The sequence below is a fragment of the Balaenoptera physalus genome, assembly GCF_965194825.1.
Source record: "Balaenoptera physalus genome assembly, chromosome: X".
NCBI lineage: Eukaryota > Metazoa > Chordata > Mammalia > Artiodactyla > Balaenopteridae > Balaenoptera > Balaenoptera physalus.
The window spans coordinates 108320633-108333584 of record NC_138903.1 but is presented as its reverse complement, the minus strand read 5'-3'; the positions used below and the strand labels follow the sequence as shown (position 1 = coordinate 108333584).

The following is a 12952-nucleotide window of genomic DNA, read 5'->3' as shown; positions in this document are numbered from 1 at the left end:
TTTTACTGATGTATAGTTGATTTACAATATTGTGTTAGTTTCAGATGTATATAGCAAAGTGATTTGGCTCTACATATATATGTATATATATATATATTCTTTTTTTTGGATTCTTTTCCATTATAGTTTATTACAAGATATTGAATATAGTTCCCTGTGCTATACAGTAAATCCTTATTGTTTGTCTATTTTATATATGGTAGTGTGCATCTGTTAATCCCATACTCCCAATTTATCCCTCCTCCCCCTTCCCCTTTGGTAACTATAAGTTTGTTTTCTATGCCTGTGAGTCTGTTTCTGTTTTGTAAATAAGTTCATTTGTATCATCTTTTTAGATTCCACATATAAGTGATATCATATAGTTGTCTTTCTCTGTCTGACTTACTTCGCTTAGTATGGTAATCTCTGGGTCCATCCATGTTGCTGCAAATGGCATTATTTCATTCTTTTTTATGGCTGAGTGATATTCCATTGTGTGTGTATGTGTGTGTGTGTGTGTATATATACCTATATCTATATATCTAGATATAGATATATATACACACACACATATATATATCTATATAGATATATATATAGATATATACACATACACACACCACATCTTTTTTATCCATTCATCTGTTGATGGACACTTAGGTTGCTTCCATGTTTGGCTTGTTATTATTTTTTAAAATTAGCTTCGAGTTATAATTTACATACAATAAACCTCACCAATTTTAAGTGTACAATTTGATGAGTTTTGACAGATGTATACAGTTGTGTGTCCACCACCACAATCATGATATAGGATATTTTCATCATCCCAGCAAGTTCCCTCTTGCCCCTTTGCCATCAATTCCCTCCCTTCATTGCTGGTTCCTGGCAACCACTGGTAGGCTTTCTGTCACTGTGGTTTTGCTTTTTCTAGAACTTCACATAAATGGGATAGTATAGAATGTACTCTTTTTTTTTGTCTGGTTTCTTCCACTTAATGCTTTTGAGAGTCATTTCAGTTGTTGCACATGTCAGTAGTTCTTTATTGCTGGGTAATATTTCATTATATAGATATAACGGAGTTTAGCCATTCACCAGTTGATGGGCATTTGGGTTGTTTCTAGTTGGGGGCTCTTATAAATAAAGCTGCTGTGGATATTCTTCTACAAGTCTTTTTTTTTGGGGGTGCAAATGTTTTTGTTTCCCCAGGAATGGGATTGCTGGGCCATATGGGTAAGTGTATGTTTAACTTTTTGTCAAACTTTTCCAACATGTGTGTACCATTTTGCATTCCTGGGAGCAATGTATATGACTTCCATTTGCTCTACATCCTCATCAACACTTGGTGTTGTCAGTCTTTTAAATTTTAGTCATTCTGATGGGTGTGTAGTGCTATCTTTTGTGCTTTTAATTTACATTTCCCTGATGATCAGTGTTGAGCATCTTTTCATGCCCTTATTTGCCATTTGTAATCATCTTTGTTGAAATGTCTATTCAAATCTCTTGCCCATTTTAAATTCAGTTGTCTTTTATTCTCAGTCTGATTTGCCTTGTCATTTTGTTTACTGTCTTTTGAAAAGCAAAAATTTAAAATTTTGATTGATTCCTATTTAACAGCACTTCTCTTTTATAGTTTGCTCTTTGTGTTCTCAGAGATCTTTGCCTAACCAAGGTCTTAAAGCTGAAAAGAATACACAATTTCTTTTCAATTGTAAAGCAACGTAAGCAAAAGAATCTAGAAATCGTTACAAGCACAAATGCAGTTTTCTCCAGTGTTTGGCGATTGCACCTAATTTTAATTTTTGACTACAGTAACTATATAGAAAATTTAACAACTGTTGTGTATTAATCACTTGAGACCTGAGATGTTTGATTTGGCTTTAAATATTTAGCTGGTAGATAAATTTTTTTAATGTTAACAAATTTATATTGTGTAAAGGTATGCTGAAGAAATCTGCTAAGTAGTTCATTACTATACATAATATTTATTATATAGCATATATCCATATAAAAAAAGAAGTATAACAGTGTTTCATTATCTTGATCCTTATCGTCTGAAAGGGATGTCATGTTAACTAGTACTTGTTTTTCCCATTGCATCATATTGGGAAGCATGTGAAGTCAATTTGTCCCATTACTGGTGATGTTAACATCGATCACTTGGTTAAGGTGATGGCTGCCAGGTTTCTCCAGTGTAGTTATTCTTTTTCCCTTTGTTGTTAATATGTATCCTGTGGGGAGGTACTTTGAGACAATGTAAACAGCCTCTTTCTCATCTTACTCTTACCCACTAATGGTATTCTTTTTTTTTTTATGCTCTTCTTTTTCATTGAAAAATCTTAATGTTCAGATCTCTTGTTCTGAAATTCTTTCTTTGGCTACAAGTATCATAAACTTGTAAGCAGGAGACCAAACATCAAACTTGTAGAAGTCCCATATACAGACATATGTATAAGCATGTACAGATACAATATTGTTATCAAGATACACAGGTGCTAAAGCTGTTACTCTTCCACTCTGCCATCTCCATTGCAGCCCTCATTTATCTCTGTTCTATCACAGTTGTGTCTGGTGCCTGCCCCTAACTCTAGTCTCTATTTTTGCAGAGGTAGAAGGGCAGAAGGGAAGCAGAAAAAGTTTATTTTGATCCCAGTGTGGGAAGAAATCTGTCTTCTCTCATTGCTAAGGTTGTGGTAGGAAAAGTGAATCTTTCCAATAATCTGACTTAGAATTTTGGTTAATTTTTTTTACCCTAAAAACATTTCACTATAACAAATCATTATGTGTTTATAAGTTTAAAAGGCTTATGTTGCCTAGCTACGAATTTAACCCGAGTTTATAAGATTGCTTCTAAAGGGGGAATATGACCTTAGTTCCAAATAATGTATTTACAATTAACAAATCTTTAACAAATCTCTCATTCATAAGCTTGAGGTTGCTTGTATATTTAAATTATGCATATTTAAAAAAATAGCTTATGTTAGATATCACTTAACAGAATAGTCTTTTCAGCCTATAGTTATTTGAAATCATTTATGTCTCTGATTGTGTGTGTGTATGTGTATGTGGTTATGTATTTCTGAAATTTGAGGTATGTAGTATAGGACTGTCTAGTACAGTGAATCTCAAACTTTACATGCATCAGGATCACCTGGGGGTCTTCTTAAAATACAGATTGTTGGGCTCCATCCTCAGTTTCTGATTCAGTAAGTCTGGGTGGGACCCGAGAATTTGCATTTCTAACATGTTTCCAGGTGCTGCTGATCCAAAGAGCAAACTTTGAGAACTGTTGTTCTAGTATATTAACCAATTTTGGTCCTTATTTCAGGCTTAAAAGAGGGAGGTGGCTCTGTAGAATATTTCTATGTGAATGCACACGTTTTGCTATCTTTAAAATTTTCTTTAATTATAAAGCACAGCTTTAACACGCTCACCTGACATACTTAAATGTTTTTGATAGCACCTACACACATAAAGATGAATTCCTTGGTGCTTTTTTGCATCCAGCTGATGTTAGTGGATTAAGTTGTTTCTGACAGTGATTACTAATATTGAGCTCTTAACCTGTGTCAGGCCCTATTTTAGAACATTACATGCACCACCTCATTTAATCTTTACCAAGCCTTTTGTGCTCTAGGTTAAGTAACTCGTCCCAGGTCACACAGCTAGTATGGGACAGATATGCGAGTTCAATCCAGGCAGTCTGGCTTCAGAGGCCAAGCTCAAAATCACCATGCCCTACTGCCTGTACAAATGTAGTGTGTCTAAAATTGAAGAAATGATTGGTTGTCTAAATTTTTCAATTCTTGAAATTCCTTGCTATTTTAAATTATATCTGTATCAGTGGTGTTTTATTTTATCTCTGCAGTCTCTGTTTTCATCTCATTCTGTGTATCTCATATCCAAGCTTTTCTTGTCTTACTGAGTTCATAATATTTTTTTCTATGACGATATGCAGATACTTTTGGAGAATCTGTGTCTGTCCTCTGTGTTCTACTTTCTTCCAGACTAAATTCATTTGTCTTTTATATGCTTTTTTTGGGCTATTTATGTTTCCATAGTAGCCACAGCATTTCTTGTCATCTTAATATGGACAACTTCTTTCTGATATAGTGTGAGTGAATCCTCACACCCTTCCTACCTTACATATGACCGGATCCTTCTCCCCTCAAGCTACAGTTTGAGTATTGGGTTCTCTTTTCAATCTTTTCTGTAGTCTGGAATAGGGGAGTGAATAAGCTCAGTGAGGCTGAGTATAGTCCTCATTTAGGGAACCTCTGCTTTGTCTTCTGAGATCCTGTTACCCATCCTATGCTAGGCATGCCCAGCCGAGTGGGTATCCAACTCCCTTGGGGTTTGATTCTCTCATCCATCCGAGCACAGTTCCTTTGAGAGACAGCAAGCCTTAGCAGCCAGAATCCTGCTGGGCTTCTACTCACAAGGGTTTTTCCTCAGGCTGCTTATTTACCTTGCAGGCCACATTGCCTAAAGGATTTTGTTGACTTACCTTCCTTGCTCGATACTTCTGGGGATTGGGTTAAGGGCAGGCGCCATACCACACTGTCTGTAGTTCAGAATCTTATGTGTGTTTGTGTGTGCATCGCCTTGAAGTTAATAGCATAATTTCCTCTTTTTTTGCTTAGTTGGTGGTGAATTTGGGACATTAATAAAAACAAACAAATAGGAAGACGTACTTTGTTCATTGCATTAGGGATTGGGGGAGAGAAGTTCTGTGTTTACGCTTCACTCTGTCATCTTAATTCAGTTATCTCACTGTCTCTTTATATGGCTATTTCTTATGTTGGCTTTTGGTAAAGAGCCAAAGTGCTCTAAATTGATTCACAGATAAAGCTTAGAGAAACCTAGAGTCAAAGGGTCAGGATATACCTTAGATTTGGTACTAGATGATATTCGGAATAGTTGTGATTATGATAATTGTGGTAATGTGGAAGAATGTCCTTATTCTTTTTTTTTTTAATTAATTTATTTTTCCTTTTGGTTGCGTTGGGTCTTCGCTGCTGCGTGCGGGCTTTCTCTAGTTGTGGCAAGCAGGGGCTACTCTTGGTTGCGGTGTGCGGGCTTCTCATTGCGGTGGCTTCTCCTGTTGCGGAGCACGGACTCTAGGCGCACGGGCTTCAGTACTTGTGGCTCGAGGGCTCTAGAGTGCAGGCTCAGTAGTTGTGGCACACGGGCTTAGTTGCTCCATGGCATGTGGGATCTTCCTGGACCAGGGCTCGAACCCCTGCGTTGGCAGGCAGACTCTTAACCTCTGTGCCACCAGGGAAGTCCCTGTCCTTATTCTTAGGAGATGCACACTGAATTTTTTTGAGATAAAGTATCATGTCTGCAATTTTTTTGGTCAAGAAAAAAAGGCAAAATGTTAATTGTTGAATCTACATGGTAGATATATAGGTGTTTATGGATAAGTATACTATCCATTCAACTTTTATGTAAACTTGAAATGTTTCATAATAAAAATTCGGGTTCCTAGGGAGAGAATGTACCTTAATACCATTGATCCTGAAACTCTAGTTTATGAACCAGCTACTTTAGAATTTTGACTTGATGGTTATTGTTTTTTGTTAGCTATTAGGGGAGGGAGTGTCTGTGATCCTGCTTCAGTCCATTTATTTCTTTTCATAATTGAAGATCTAACCTGGTTGTGTGGGTTAGAGCTCAAAATTAATATTCCTTTTGGATGAAGGTATGGGATTCAATCAAGTACAGTGGAATTACACCATACCTGTGCTTAGTTTATGTGAATGTGGCCAGACTTGTTCCATCAAAATACTCAGTGTGTATGTCTAGGAGTAAGGGTGAAATTGGAGAAATTTTTTTCTTTCATCTTGGTTCAGTTTCTCAGGTGTCTTAGAGAGTATCTCACCACATTCAGTTAGTCTAGTTTTTAAACTGTGTTTTCGTGTGACATGGCCCCCTAAATGCAAGCCAGTCACTTTATTTCATGTTCACATCTCATGGTCACTTAGTGATTTCTCCTAATATTAGAGGGGAAAAACAGAGTCTTGAGTTGGACTGAAATGAAAGATAATGTGTCTGTATACTTTATAGATGATGTAAGGGATTTTTTTAGGGTAATTGTGAGTATATGTAATTTTCACTTTATGTGTTGACTTTGGAACCTACCTTGCCCACAGATTCTTCATTTAAGGCTGTCCCCCTAACCGAGTAATTAAAGCATTAGAAATTGGTAATTAGGTGAACTAGTTTCATCAGGATGAGCTGCTAGCTACTTGCTAGTAATGTGACCTTAAGCTGGTCACTTTTCTAAGCCAGAAATTCGTGGTAATAATATTTGGCTTATCTAGCTCCTGGGGTTGCAATATGGATCAAATGAGATATGTCTAAACATGAATTAGATACTAATAATTAGGTATTCAATTTTAGAGAGTTAAAAAAATAGTTGTCATGAATTTTTTAGATCATAATAAGTTATCACTTATGTAAGCTATCACTACACTAGCTTTTGATAATTTTTTAAAAAGCGTTAATAATATACTTTAATCTATTTCTGTCTTTAAATATAAGGTGCCACTTCAAAGTAGCAGTTTCATTTCCCTCAAGAGTAGATTTGATTTTATGTAGGAATGCCTTTAGCTCTTTACGTTGTAGTGATAGATGTTTTTTCCCCTCTCATTTTTGAAATTTGTTATAAATTAGTAACAAATCAAAGAATTTTTATCAAATAAAGGAAATTTTTGTTGCTGGGGTTTCATGAGTGAACTAGTCAAGGGTAGTATGGACACATATCTCCCTTTTTTTTAAAAAAATACATCTTTATTGGAGTATAATTGCTTCACAATGCTGTGTTAGTTTCTGTTGTACAACAAAGTGAATCAGCCATATGCATACACATGTCCCCATATCCCCTCCCTATCCCTCCCCTCTAGGTCGTCGAAAAGCACCGAGCTGATCTCCTTGTGCTATGCTGCTGCTTCCCACTAGCTATCTATCTTACATTTGGTAGTGTATATATGTCCATGCCACTCTCTCACTTTGTCCCAGCTTACCCTTCCCCCTCCCCATGTCCTCAAGTCCATTCTCTATGTGTATGTCTTTATTCCTGTCCTGCCCCTAGGTTCATCAGAACCGTTTTTTTCTTTTAGATCCCATATATATGTGTTAGCATTCAGTATTTGTTTTTCTCTTTCTGACTTAACCTCACTGCGTATGACAGACTCTGGGTCCAACCACCTCACTACTAATAACTCAATTTCGTTTCTTTTTATGGCTGAGTAATATTCCATTGTATATATGTGCCACATCTTCTTTATCCATTCATCTGTTGATGGACATTTAGGTTGCTTCCATGTCCTGGCTATTGTAAATAGGGCTGCAGTGAACGTTGTGGTACATGTCTCTTTTTGAATTATGGTTTTCTAAGGGTATATGCCCAGTAGTGGGATTGCTGGGTCATATGGTAGTTCTATTTTTAGTTTTTTAAGGAACCTCCATACTGTTCTCCATAGTGATCAGTTTACATTCCCACCAACAGTGCAGGAGGGTTCCCTTTTCACCACACCCTTTCCAGCATTTATTGTTTCTAGATTTTGTGGGATAATGGCCATTCTGACTGCTGTGAGGTGATACCTCATTGTAGTTTTGATTTGCATTTCTCTAATAATTAGTGATGTTGAGCATCTTTTCATGTGCTTCTTGGCCATCTGTATGTCTTCTTTGGTGAAATGTCTATTTAGGTATTCTGCCCATTTTAAAAAATATTTTAGATCCTGCATGCTGCAACTAAGAGCCCGCATGCCACAACTAAAGATCCCGCATGCCGCAACAAAGATCGCGCACGCGGTGACAAAGATCCCATGTGCTGCAACTAAGACCTGGCACAACCAAATAAATAAATAAATATTAAAAAACCAAAAACAGTCAGAACCTTGATTATAATTCTTATTGTCCAAATGGAGACAGACACTGCTATCATTGGTACTCTAGAGTTGGAGCCCAAGTTTAATCTATAACACCCTTGCTATTTAATGAGTCTGAGCAGGGAAAAACTGTTAGGATGTTTATATTAGTACTTGTATTATCCCCTATAATGATTGGTTTGAACTCAGGTCACTTTAGCTATTACTGAATATCTTCATGTGGCAATTCTAATCAAGGTGTAAAATCATAGTTAAGGTAATAAATTACAAATAAGATCTTAATTTTTCCCGTTAGCTATGCTTTTTACCTAAGAGAGGTATATAAACATACAAGGATAGGCAGATATTAAGTCTATTAGTAGGCAACTGTAGACTCGATGTACAAACAGTGTAGTTTTAAAAAAGTACATTTTTTACAAGAAAGGAAAGCAGAATTTTTAGTGTGGACCACATACTTGCTGTAAACAATTGATTCAACTGCTGTACCTCTTCTCCAAGGCTGTTTCCTGAAATTCAACCTCAGTGTTCAGTTTCAGAAAAAAAAATTCATAGTGTGTGAAAGAGAGGTAACATTTAAAAGTTACCCTGGGATAAGAACTGAGAGCCAGCACATATGGTCATCCTGTGTGTGGGTGACCATATTATTCATTCTTTGGCATCTTAGTAGAGATTTGTATTGACTAAAAAAGAAAGGTGGTGGCAGATAGTACTTTTCATTTAGTATCCCTTCCTGTGTTTTCATAAATGATGTATCAGAGTTAAGGGGTTATTTCTAAGTGTTTTGTAAAGTTTTTAAGAGTTTCTGATTGAAAGTTCAAAAGGCTTTGAACCAAAACATTGAAAGGTGATTCTGTTATCTCTTCTCCAGGCTTGGTAAACTCAGGTTCCCATAACTTTACTTTTTTAAAAAATATTAATTTATTTTGAATTTTTAAATTTAATTTATTTTTTATACAGCAGGTTCTTATTAGTTATCTATTTTATACATATTAGTGTGTATATGTCGATCCCAATCTCCCAATTCATCCCACTACCCCTTTCCCCCCTTGGTGTCCATATGTTTGTTCTCTACGTCTGTGTCTCTATTTCTGCCTTGCAAACAGGTTCATCTGTACCATTTTTCTAGATTCCACATATATGCGTTAATATACGATATTTGTTTCTCTCTTTCTGACTGACTTCACTCTGTATGACAGTCTCTAGATCCATCCACGTCTCTACAAATGACCCAATTTCATTCCTTTTTATGGCTGAGTAATATTCCATTGCATATATGTACCACATCTTCTTTATCCATTCATCTGTCGAGGGGCATTTAGGTTGCTTCCATGACCTGGCTATTGTAAATAGTGCTGCAGTGAACACTGGGGTGCATGTGTCTTTTTGAATTATGGTTTTCAATGGGTATATGCCCAGTAGTGGGATTGCTGGGTCATATGGTAGTTCTATTTTTAGGTTTTAAGGAACCTCCATACTGTTCTCCATAGTGGCTGTATCAATTTACATTCCCACCAACAGTGCAAGAGGGTTCCCTTTTCTCCACACCCTCTCCAGCATCTATTGTTTGTAGATTTTTTGATGATGGCCATTCTGACTGGGGTGAGGTGATACCTCATTGTAGTTTTGATTTGCATTTCTCTAATGATTAGTGAAGTTAAGCATTCTTTCATGTGTTTGTTGGCAATCTGTATATCTTCTTTGGAGGAATGTCTATTTAGGTCTTCTGCTCATTTTTGGATTGGGTTGTTTGCTTTTTGATATTGAGCTAAATGAGCTGCTTGTAAATCTTGGAGATTAATCCTTTGTCAGTTGCTTCATTTGCAAATATTTTCTCCCATTCTGAGGGTTGTCTTTTCGTCTTGTTTATGGTTTCCTTTGCTGTGCAAAAGCTTTTAAGTTTCATTAGGTCCGATTTGTTTATTTTTGTTTTTATTTCCATTTCTCTACGAGGTGGGTCAAAAAGGATCTTGCTGTGATTTATGTCATAGAGTGTTCTGCCTATGTTTTCCTCTAAGAGTTTTATACTGTCTGGTCTTACATTTAGGTCTTCAATCCATTTTGAGTTTATCTTTGTGTATGGTGTTAGGGAGTGTTCTGATTTCATTCTTTTACATGTAGCTGTCCAGTTTTCCTAGCACCATTATTGAAGAGGCTGTCTTTTCTCCATTGTATATCCTTGCCTCCTTTGTCATAGATGAGTTGACCATAGGTGCGTGGGTTTATCTCTGGGCTTTCTATCCTGTTCCATTGATCTATATTTCTGTTTTTGTGTCAGTACCAGAGTGTCTTGATTACTGTAGCTTTGTAGTGTAGTCTGAAGTCAGGGAGTCTGATTCCTCCACCTCCGTTTTTTTCCCTCAAGGCTGCTTTGGCTAGGTTCCCATAACTTTTAACTTATAGGTTATATTTTCCTATTTCTAAGTTATTTTGATGGGTCTTATTTAAACCCTAACAAAAAGATTCTTCTATTAGAGTAGTTTTAAGACATAAATGTGTAGTTCTTAGCCTATTACATGGCATGTAGTACTCAATGAATGATAGTTAATAAGGACGGTGACAATAATGCCATAATTTACTTAGATGTAGTCTAAGTCACAAATTTAAATATTTTTCATTTTTTTCCCTTTTCAGTTTTTCCATGGATGTGGCGGGGGGATGGTTCAGGTGGTAATGCGAGTGATGGGGAGCAGCAGCTGAGGCTTCACTCGCTCGCCTGCTGCTCACCTCCTGCTGTGCGGCCCGGTTCCTAACAGGCCACGGACCGGTACTGGTCCTCGGCCTGGTGGTTGGGGACCCCTGCTCTAAAGTAGCATTTGAAACATTCATGGGTTAGAAGTACTAAAAATAGGACATTAGTAATAAAAAAGTAATTTATCTAGTTATATCTACGACTTACCCCAGCCTTTATTTCTGAACTCTCCAAAAGCCCCTTCTTGTTGAACCTGCTGTTTTTTGGGGGGGACGGTGCTCAGTAGTGTTATGCAGCTCCGTTAGCTGCTCTGTTGTTACAGGGCAAGATTGGAACCTGCTTGGGGTCATTTATAGCTGATGGTCTGTGTAGACATAAATGTGAGTGCTCAATTTTATTCGAGCTTAAAAATTCAGTTCCTAACCGTACATTGATAAGTGTAGTCTTGATCTTAAAGAGATCCTGAAAGATAGTAACTTTGTCAGTTCCTCAAAGATAGGAACTCCCTCCTGTTCATCTTTGAATTCCCAGTGCCTGGCACATAGTAAACAAATGAATGAATGAATGAATGAATGTCTTTTGTCCCTCCCCATCCTTTCTTTCTTCAACTTCTGCCTGGCCATTCAGTAAAACTTTCAGTATTCTATTGTGGGAATGGAGAGTTTTGTATGTGCTCTGAATTAAAAAGCAAATTAAGTTAAACTAAATGGAAAAGAAAGCATCAGGGGAGTGGAATGTGTGAAGAAAATCACTTTTACATGCATGTACATCTTGTTTTTTTTGTTTGTTTTTTTTTTGTTCATCTTGGTTATAATTAGCCTTTGATAGAAACCTTTTCTTACTGCTCTTCTAGATAGTTTCCTTGTGCTTTCCATATTTCTTTCTCTCTTTCAAATTTTCCTGCTTGTGAAATCTAGAGAATTGACAAATAGACATTAGAAACTAATATAAGTATCTAGTAAGAGGAATTAGGACAGCTTAGTAACTAAGAAAATGTTTTATTTGTATGGAGAAAACTATGTATAGCTTTATTAGGTTCATGTGAATCATAGTATACTAGCAAAGGAGTAGCTTAACTGCCTTTATCCCCAACACAATACCCTATAAACCGGATTCTTCCAATTATGACATACCGTTATTTCTGCCTCCCAGTGTACACGCAGTATGCCACCAGAATTACCATCCCCCTCCAACAAAATAAAAGCAACTATATAGTTTGTTTTCTGCCAGGCCACTCCTTCATAACCTGACTCCTTATTTGCTGACCAGGATGTATGTTGACTTAATAATCGTTTCTGTGAAAGGGAACCATATCTTTTTAACCTGCCAATTAAAAAAGTGTGATTCTGTATGTTTTCCCATCAAGGTAACCTGGCCGTCCCTGAATTAGTCTTATGTGAAAATGTTGCACGGAAGTTACACTTCCCTGTAGTAACACCCATTAAATTACTCAAGCATGAAAACATACACGCACAAAATATCCTTATCTACCAATAAGGTATGTTAGCTGCATATTAGCTTTTCCCTTTCTCATACTTGGTATTGAGCTAAATACATTCCAGAAATCTAGATTGTCCTTGAGTATCAGTGCTTCACCTGTCCTTTTGGCCTTTGCACACTCCCCCAACACTCCACCTGCCTATACACACACAAATGTTACAATTTCATTTTGAATGTATACACAGCGTTGTCAAACATGGCACTTCAGCAGCCCACCTGCGAATCACTGATAAAATAATGACCCAGGCTTTTTCATTCAGTCTGTCCAAGTTAGGAAGTGGTTTGGTCTTTGTCAGCAATGGTATTAATATTTTGGGCCTATTTCTTAGGGCTTAAGTAGTGGTGAATTAAAACATAGCTTTGGATTTCTTTGGGTTTAATTTTTGTTGTCGTTGCTTTAGTGTTAGATTTTACCAATTCTGAGGGGGAAAACTAGAACGTCTGGAAGGAGAAATGCAAATGCATTATAACTAAATTGTGCTGGCTACAATTTTATAATAAATACTCAGATCAGTTTTAGGATGCTTTGGTTTGTGGTAATGAGGTTGAGAAAAGAATTGGCTTATAAAACTGGCATTTAAAATTCATGAATGTCACAAATTTTTTGGAGGTTAGAAATGTAGATGAGAATTTAAAATGTTAATTGGTAATACTGACTGTATGTAAAATCTACATGTGTGTAACAAGTAGCGAAATAATTCACAACTACATGCAAGTTAATTGTTTTTCAAATTAGAAACGAAATTGTGACAGCATAATCTTAACCTTTTTGCATTTTATTTATAGTTTTTTTTAATTTTAGTTTCAGTCTGATGGAAGCAAACAAGAAGATAAAGAGAAGACGGTAAGAGACTAGAAAAATCCAATGTGTCTGATGTTTGTCTAGGTA

At 36.5% G+C, this 12952-nt stretch overlaps 1 protein-coding gene across 19 annotated transcripts in view; it reads left to right on the top strand.

Annotated features, from left to right (window-relative positions):
• Nucleotides 1-12952, top strand: part of THOC2 (THO complex subunit 2) — a 110325-nt gene that overhangs the window by 56263 nt on the left and 41110 nt on the right. For all 19 annotated transcript variants that reach the window (XR_014258892.1, XM_082446796.1, XM_082446793.1 and 16 more), the window contains one exon: nucleotides 12866-12907. Coding sequence is in view for 18 of the 19 variants with exons in the window: in XM_082446796.1 (XP_082302922.1) it covers nucleotides 12866-12907 (42 nt within the window). In the remaining variant the exon portion in view is untranslated. The remainder of the gene's footprint in view (nucleotides 1-12865; nucleotides 12908-12952) is intronic.